Source organism: Patagioenas fasciata, chromosome 1, assembly GCF_037038585.1.
Source record: "Patagioenas fasciata isolate bPatFas1 chromosome 1, bPatFas1.hap1, whole genome shotgun sequence".
NCBI lineage: Eukaryota > Metazoa > Chordata > Aves > Columbiformes > Columbidae > Patagioenas > Patagioenas fasciata.
The window spans coordinates 154,286,073-154,295,346 of record NC_092520.1 but is presented as its reverse complement, the minus strand read 5'-3'; the positions used below and the strand labels follow the sequence as shown (position 1 = coordinate 154,295,346).

Here is a 9,274-nt window from a genome sequence, read left to right as displayed (position 1 = left end):
CTAAAGTTCCTTCTCTCCATACCATGGGGACTGTTTTTCCTGACTCCATTGTTTTTTGCTGTGTCCACACAGTAAATTGATGTTGCATTTATTTACCAGTTACAGCGCTGCCATTATCGAACTGAATTTGAAACGCTTTTACACACCAATGGCCCCAGTGTGAAAGGTGAAATATAAACCTCAAATCTATCATCAGGTTTATTACATTGAGAGGTTGTATGGTTACATATCCACAGCCAAAGTGAAACAAAGATAAGGATGTTTGCACTTGCATATTTAAACTCAGTATTTTAATTGACTACCATAAAATATATCAGGTCATGATAGAACAGCGTTTGCCCTCTCTGAAATCCTGCTGCTGTTCTGATACATGAGCTTTTCTTTGCAGCGTATTAAAATACTGTTAATAATTTGGTATTTATCATAACAATGTTTTCAGCAAGAAAACAAAATTCCTGATGTAGTGAATACTTTATGTGTGGGGTGGCATTTCAATGGGTGTGGCATACAGGGAATATGACATGGGTCAATCTTTAAATGGGAGTACTCTGCCGCTTTGGGGGAAGATAGCTGTGGGCAGTGGGCACACGGCGGGGAACAGGCCACCAGCTCCAGCTCCTCCTCTTTTTGGAGGTGGAGGGAGCAGCATTTCCCAATGCACTCCACCCTACCACCTTGGTTCCTCTGTCATTTGCACCAGGGGACCGCAGCCCATGGCAGGTCCTGCTATGTGAGCCAACCTCAGGCTGTTGGAGAAGGGGCTGCACGTCCTGGGGAAGGGGCTGCACTTCTTGTCACACAGACAAAGAGCAGACAGGATGGATGGATGGATGCTCATATTTGGGGACTGGGATCTGCTCCCAAACCTGCAGGCTGGGCAAAGCTGACCAGAGGATGAGTAAGGTGTTACCAAAGAGACGGGAAGGGTTCCGATTTTTACTGAGCTCACAATCAGACCCATCTCCCTCGAAGCACTGAGTGTACATAAAGCACCAGCTTCTGGCGGCTCAGGGTCTAAATGCCATTAACGGCAAAAATAACGGTGTTTTCTCAGTTCAAGCGATGAACCATTTTAGTTATAATTAGAACTATAGTTTTCAGATGAGAATGTGATTTTCTTGAAGTTATCGCTGTCACTGTCGCATGGTACATCTTTATGAAGATTTACCTCAAAGCCACACCACTGTTGTCAAATAACGTCAGACCGGCCAGGGTCTAGCAGTCCTGCTCCCCCCTTGCCTGTTCCACCGTCCACCGCACTCCCGTTCCGGCACACAGTCGCCTCACGCACTGCGTCAGATCCCATTTGCGTCTAATTTTAATCCTGCCGGCACCTCGGTCGTGCTTTTGTTCCACCCGCCGTTCCCGGGGTCCCCCGAGCCGTCATAGGGGACCCTGCTGGGAAGGACCCGCAGGCCAGGCGGATGGGGGGGTGACCCCGCCGCAGCGCCCCCCTGGTACTTGATGTTCACGCTCCTCCTGCCCTCACGCCCCGACCACCGGCTCCCACCGCCCCGGTCCCGACACTGCCGACTGCCCTTCCGCGCCGCCAGGGGGAGCTGCGGCGGTGGCGGGGGCGGAGCCGCGGCGAGGGGGCGGGGCCCGCACCCACGTTCGAGTTCCCAGGGCGACGGGTGGTCGCGGCGTGACGTCAGGGTGTTTCCCAGTGACGTAAGCTGGCTCATGCGCAGTGGCCGCGGCGGCGATTCTGGGTGACGTCACGGGCCGGGCGTGACGTGCCGGTGGCGCGGGCCGCTGGGAGCTGGCCGGGATCTGCGCTCTCCCCCCCTCCCACTACGGGTCGCGGCTGGGGGCGTCCCGGCGGCGGGGACGCGGCTCCCCCTCCCTCGCCCCAGCGCTTCGATCCAAGATGGCGGCGCTGAGCAGCGGCAGCAGCGCGGAGGGGGCCTCGCTTTTCAACGGGGACATGGAGCCCGAGCCGCCGCCGCCCGCGCTCGGCGCCTGCTACGCGGGGGGCAGCGGCGGCAGCGGCGACCCGGCCATCCCGGAGGAGGTGAGAGGCCACACGGTGACTGCGGCGCCCACCCGACCCCCGCCACCCATCGCGCCCCCGCCCCCTCCGGCCAGCCCGCAGCCGGGGGCCGCCGGCGGGCCCGGGCGGAGCGGCGGTGCGGGGCTGGCCGGGACCCCGCGGGGCAGGGTAAGGCGCAGGGCTGGCGGCGGCGGGGATCCCCGCGCCGGGGAGGCCCCGGCCTCCTCCCACACATCGGCGGCGGGGGCGCCGCTCTCTCCAGCCGGCACCGATGGTGCAGTGGCGGGCGGGGACACTCCGCGCCTCGCCGCGGCCTCACTCCCGCCGCGCACCCCCCGACGCCCTGGCCGGCTCTGTGCCGGGGGCGGCCTGTGCCCCCGTGAGGAGGCTGCGCCCCTGGAGCCACGGGGGCCGGGTGTTCCCCCACCGCGCTCCGGCTGAGGAGGGGTGGCAGGTCAGGGTCTGGTTTCGTGCGAACCCCCACCCGCGCCCCGGGTGTCAGCCTTGCCGTGACCCGGCGGCTGTGCCTCGCACAGGTTTTGCGTGGGGGTTTTGTAATGTGTTCCCCCTCCGCTCTGCGGTGGTTTTGAAACACCTGAAATGTATTTTAAAACCGGGTATGGTTGCTCCTGTGGATGTTGGCTCAGGGTTTCTGTACGGAGTGTGAGGAAATGTGAGCGGGCAGGGCACTGGGGATGTCAGGCCTCTGGTTTCTGTCTCTCTGACATACTTCCTGTGTTTTGGGGCACATTACTTAACTTCCCAATCCCACGGAGAGCAAGTGGTACTGCCTGTTTTGCTAAGGTTGAAGTGTAAGTTGCTAACACTTCTGAGATGTTTTCAGAAGGTGGAATAAAATGTACCGTAACAGCGCAAGGTATTTTGCAGATTCGCATACTGTAGATGCTGAAGTCTGAACAAATTGCCAAATGCCGTGCATGAAGTCTGTTCTGGAAGTAAATACAGATGCCAGAAGTGCTGCCTCCTTGTTCTGAGCGTTTGTTGCTGAAGATTATTTCAGCTCAGCTTTCCTGAGCACGTCTGTGTAATCAGTGCTGGACCTCTCACCTGTGAGCAGAGTACTGTGGCTCTGTGGGGTGCTGAGGCCACCAGGGAGGGGCTCTGCACTGCTCTGGGGCTAGAGCCTACAGTGGGGAAAACAAGCTGGCTTCGATCATCAGCTCACAGAGGAGTCCGGCTTGACTCCCAGCTCACCACAAAAAGACTTTTTGTCCATTTTATTTATTAATAGCATAGTGGATTTTAGTGGAATTAATGCGTTAAGAAGTTTGACAGGTACCAGAGCTCATACTGGCCAGAAAGGCGAAATAGGGAAGGAGTCTGCCCCTACTGCTGCAGATGAGAGGTGAGATTGATTTCCTCATCTTAGGGAGCTACTGGTGTGCTTGCTGAAGGAAGGCAAAACTCAGCAGTATACATGTATTTTACACCTGACCAGCAGGGTGATTAAATGCTTTAAATAATGCAAGTCTGGTCTTAACTTTCCAGAGTAAGGAGAAACTCTCACCTGGTTGAGAAACCTAAATATCTAAAGAGTGGGGTTTAACAAATTCTTTCTTTTGGCAGCAAAACGAGGTTAAAAATTTCTTGATGACTTTTATTATGCCCGGATTGTGCTGGTAGAACTGTGCTTGGAACTGAATTTCTCAGTTACTTCTGCTGTAAAAAAGACAAATCTCTGTGGAATTATTTCAGTAACTGGTTTATATTGTGGCCCTAGAAACATACTATCAATACAGGTGAGTTAAGTAAATAAACTGCGGTGCAAGAGAGAAGGGGGGGGAAACAATAGCAGGAGGCAAGATTTTTATTTTTAATTTTTTTAAATCAGTTTTCATACTAAGGAGGGTGTTTTAGAAACTGCCATAAGTCACTTCAATTTCAAAAATATTTTAGCCTGTGTCATCATTGTAATTTAGCATTTGGAGTCAAACCTATAGTGTAGCTTCCCTTCCTGCCCTGCCATCTGAGTATCTTACATCTGTATGTGAGAGCAGGGGACAGAGAGAAGCAGTCTGGTATCTGGAACACTTACCAACCAGAGAGGTTGGTATGTCACAGCTCAAGATTGGGAAGTGTGTGGAGGTACTCTGTTATTAAAAAGCAAACTTCTTATACATTGGAAATACTGAAACATATAGGTCTTAGGCAGAGCTGGTGATAGAATTTTGGTTTTCTGATGTGGTTTTGTTCTTTAGTTAGCTAGTTCTTCCATAAGTCATAAGTAATTAAATTTTGTTTACTGCGTAAGTACATCTATTGCTTCATCTAAACCTGTACTTTTAATGAAGTTCAATAACAAAAAATTGCTGATACAGTTAAAATGGAAACTACCCTTAATACAAAAACAAGCCAACTTCAAGTGTAATGCAAATTTAAAGTGACATAAGTCAGAAAAATACTGAAGTGCTTCTAACTGACTCATGGCTCTAATGTAAGTATATGTTCTAGTGTTTTGTTTTCTTCCTTCACAACAATGTAAATCTAAGCTTTAAAAGTAACCTTGCTGTGGAAACCCATCAAGGAGCATAACCTCACTTATTTTGAGGAGATACCTGGAAAGGTTTTAGTTGCCTGCCGTCTTTCAGGAGCTACTGTCTTGATTTCCAGAAGGAAAACCTTCAACTCTGTACTCAGTTTCTAGTTTTAGAAGGGGCGTGCACAACAGTCTAATAATGAAGTAATTCCATAAGAGTATAATAGTTGCTAAAGCAGTTTTTCTGCATTACAGTTTAAGATTAGTAAGAGTAGCTGCATGCGCTCTCACATAGTACATTTAGGAAACAAGTACTTCTTGGAGGTGTAAGGATTTGAAAAGGTAGGGGCAAGTGAATTTAGCAGAAATTTTCCTCTTCCACTCACCATTCAGTTGCAGATTTTGGGAGGCCTGGGATGAGCTCTGGTGTCCAGAGGCACGTAGGTTGGCTTCTTCCCCGGAATGAATTCTCAGGACAAGAGATTGTTTGGATGGAAGGTTTTCAGAGTATTACAGGGTTGTTGATATAGTAAGGAGTGTGTGACAGCTGGGAGGAAAGGCTCTGTTCTTGTTGCTAGAGATTATTTACACCAATATTAAATAATTCAAGTGGGATTTTCTGTACTCAGAGCTTTGTGCCCTGAACTGCTCTTTGGAAGACAGAAATGACTTCGAAGATTGTGAAGTGACAGCCTGAGCTGTTGGACAGTCGATCATTTTCTAGGCAGCAATGCTGGAATTTATCCTGCATGAATGTTCGTTATATATTTAGAAGCCTTAATCTTGTAAAACAGATTTAAGAAGAAGACTAAAATGCATAGAATGAAAAGGCGCCTCTAACCTTACAATATGAAGTAAGTGGTGACTTCTCATAAAGTAATGACGGTACACTGAGAAAAAAATGGGGCTGTTTTTGTTGCAGTAACATTTGGGGAACCTATCCTGATGAGAATTAGAATAACTTTTAAGTCGCTATTTCTCTCAAGATTGTACAATTAAACTTGCTACCTATTTGGGAAGTTGAAACAATTTAAGCATTTTTTTTACTTCATTGCTTTTGTAGTTTTGGGAATACGTTTTATGTTGAATCTCAATTATGTTTCATTGCATTTGTGTTCAGTGATTGTGCTAACTCTGTAGCCTGTGAATGACATCCCATTTAATTGTGAGGACAAATTAGAGTTGAGCTACAAGATACTTCATATCCAGCTAATATTCTGCAGCAGTATATCTCAGAAGATAAATGAAGTAATTATTTTGTTTTGCTTAGCACAAGAGGGGCCTTAGCTGAATACTCTATCTGCCTTTGGGTCACAGCTTTAAGAAATGCATGGTCTAGCCAAGGAGAGTCTAGAAAAGAACAGTAACAGTGATCTGAAGTCTATAAGGTCAGAGCTTTGAGGAAAGACTGAAAAAAACCCAGGTTGTTTAAAAAAGAAATGGGAATTGTCAAATCTGATGCAAAGAAGAATGCAAATAACTTGTTCTCTGGGCTTGTGGTGTTTACTGGCAGAAGTTGTGAGTTTAAATGTTAGCAGAGAACATGGTGTCACAACTAGACCTTTTTCTTTGTGGCTAGGTATAGTGAAGCATGAAAATAGACTTTCTTAACTTATAAAATGTCCGTTGATAGATTCTGTCACCTCCACGGGCAAATGTATGTCAGGAGTGATGGGGGAACGTTGATCCAGGTGTAGAAAAGACAATGACTTTGATAACCTTGGGTCTTTTTTTTCCTTAGGCTTTTTATGATTTATTTGCAGCAAGGTAGATTGAACATCAGAACACAACCTTGAAATACATGAGTTTAGTGGGGATATTAAAGGTGTTTTTCCCAAAAGGCAGTGGGATTAACAGCTGTCCTGTGGTAGCTTGTTTGATTACACAAAACTTGCTTCATAGAGGAACACCTTCTGAAAAGTTTTTGTGTCTTAGGAGACTTGTTTCTTGTCTCTGTGGATACCCAGGAACTGGCTGGATACAAAGTGTTTGGTACTGAGTTTTTTTTGTTAATTTATGTAGTTACTTGAGCCACTGATGCTATTCTCATTTATACTTTGTTGTTTTTAAACTCAAAGACCTATTATTTGTAAAGCTGTTCTATTAATATCCTTCTTGACACTTGGTTTTAGTCAGGAAAGGCAACTCTTTTGTTGCCTGTAGTTAAAAATACTGTAGACCAAATGAGATTTGTTTGTTTTATGGCAGTATCTTTTGATGGTAGATATTTTTTAAAACAAACTGTAAAAAACCCGATTTCCTTAAAGCGCCAATATTCCACTTTGTTATTTTTTAACAAATCTATTGTTTGGTTTTATTAATTATTTTACCTATAGAAATTTTGACTGCATGAAAGATCTTGGAGGGAATTTCAATTAGTTGGAAATACAATACCATTTGTCCTTCAAAAGGAAACAAGAGAAGTTTTTGGATGATCATGAAATTAATAATTCTCTCCCAGTCCATCCTTACTTAGAAGCTACTTCAGGTTTAAGAGTTTTGGCAAAACTTTTTGGCCAAGCGCAAGTTTTGTGTAAGTTTTGTTTTGAGTTTGAACAAATCCCTTTTGAAGGACGGTGTAATGTAGAATACAGCAGACATGTTCTCTCATAACAGTAGTCCCTAAGGGTTGATGCTTCTCCCTGTCTCTGTGGTTACGCTGAAGTCAATTGGACGATGCTCTACCACCCAGGGTGGGAGGTTTTGCTGTTTCTGGTGCCTGTGTTGGGCCCCTCAGCCATATCTACTCCCTTGTGCCAATTTAGTACCATGAAGGGCCTTTCCTAAGTCGATTCAACTCCCTAGAACTGAAAAAAATCTGCTTTGCTTTTGCTGGGTTAGTTTTCTGCAAACTTAGTGGTGTGCATCTCCTCAACATGGCACCCAACGAGCTCCAAAACTCTTGCAAAGTAGGAGACAAAAGAAATGCGGTTAGGGAGAGCAGTCATAGTGTGGTGGATTGTTAATTCTTTTTTTCCCCTTTCATTTTTTTAAGATCATCTTTCTCCCATGAAACTGCACTGGCCTTAGTGTTTTACATTTTAAAGAGAAGTCTTGTTCATCTGAGGCTTCCTTAGCTGGACTTGCCATGTTTAGATCCTGACATGTTCGATCTTTGTGGTCCTGAGCTTGTACATGCTAGGCTGTAGCAATCTTACTCGGTCTCTCCTGTTTACTTTCGACCGTACTTTTCACAGAAATATGATTATGTGCTGGTGGTGGGTTGACTCTGGCTGGATGCCAGGTGCCCACAAACACTGCTGTATCACTCTCCTCTTCAGCTGGACAGGGGAGAGAAAACATAACTGAAGGCTTGTGTGTCAAGTTAAGGACAAGGGGAGATCATTCACTCCTTGCCGTCACAGACGAAACAGACTTGACTTGGGGAAATTAGTTTAATTTATTAGCAATCAAATTAGAATAGCAATAAAACCAAATCTTAAAAAAGCCTTTCCTCCACCCCTCCCTTCTTCCAAGGCTTAACTTCACTCCCAAATTCTCTGTCTCCTCCCCATCAGCAGTGCAGGGGGATGGGGAATGGGAGTTGTGGTCAGATCATTATGTGTTGTCTCTGCAGCTTGTTCCTCCTCAGGAGGACTCCTCACACGCTTCCCCTGCTCCAGCATGGGGTCCCTCCCACGGGAGACAGTCTTCCACAAACTTCTCCAATGTGGGTCCTTCCCATGGGCTGCGGTTCTTCAGAAACTACTCCAGTATGGGTCCCTTCCCCTGGGTACAGTCCTTCAGGAACAGACTGTTCCAGTCTGGGTCCCCCATGGGTTCCCAAGTCCTGCCAGCAAACCTGCTCCAGCCTGGGCTCCTCTCTTCATGGGGCCATAGGTCCTGCCAAGGAGCCTGCTCCAGCGTGGGCTCTCCATGGGGTCACAGCCTCCTTTGGGCATCTGTCTGCTCTCATGTTGGGTGCTCCCTGGGCAGCAGGTGGATCTCTGCTCCACCATGGACCTCCATGGGCTGCAGGGGACAGCCAGCCCAACCAGGATCTGCACCGTGGCTTGCAGGAGGATCTCTGCTCTGGCACCTGGAGCACCTCCTGCCCTCCTCCTTCACTGACCTTGGTGTCTGCAGGGCTGTTGTGCTCACATGATCTCACTCCTCTCTCCAGCTGCACTTGCTGTTGTGCAGGCTTTTTTTTTTTCCTCTTCTTAACTGTATTATTGCAGAAGCGCTACCACCATTGCTGATGAGTTTGGTTTTCACCAGCAGGAGGTCTGTATCTTGGTGCTGGCTGGTATTGGCTTTGTTGGACATGGCGGAAGCTTCTAGCAGGTTCTCACAGAAGCCACCCCTGTGCCTGCTCCCTCTCCCAAAACCTTGCCATGCAGATCCAATACAATGCCATAGTTCTGCCAGCATGACAAGAATGTGTAGGTTCTCTATGAGCTTCTTGTATAGTGAGTATACTTTTCCGACAGCTTTGGTCAGATGAGAGTTTTAGGTACAATATTTAGTTTTCTGAGGTGTGAGATGGTTTTTGTAATTTTCAACTGTTCACACATCTGTGTGTGTGAACACAACTACTTTCTCATAGCTAGTGTAGGGCACAGAAGTCATAATATGTGGGTTTCTTTGCTTCAGTTTTTTTTTGTTCCGGTTGCTCTTGAGCTTTTTGGGTGTATAGTGGAATCCTCCTAATCTTCCCTCCTTCACACATCTTCTTTCTAAAATGATGAAATATGTATTTATGCAACTAATTTCCTCTTCTGTGACCAGTACTAAAGTTAAACAAGGCTGCTTGTTGCAGAATTACATGCCTTTCCTTCTTT

At 46.9% G+C, this 9,274-nt stretch overlaps 1 protein-coding gene across 2 annotated transcripts in view; it reads left to right on the top strand.

Annotated features, from left to right (window-relative positions):
• The first annotated feature begins 1,714 nt into the window (after positions 1-1,714).
• BRAF (B-Raf proto-oncogene, serine/threonine kinase) overlaps positions 1,715-9,274 on the top strand; it is an 86,034-nt gene continuing 78,474 nt past the window's right edge. The window contains exon 1 of one of the 2 annotated variants that reach the window (XM_071798378.1): positions 1,715-2,014. In XM_071798378.1, coding sequence (XP_071654479.1) covers positions 1,871-2,014 — 144 coding nt within the window. In that variant the 5' untranslated portion in view covers positions 1,715-1,870. The remainder of the gene's footprint in view (positions 2,015-9,274) is intronic. The other variant, XM_065839960.2, reaches the window with a different exon arrangement.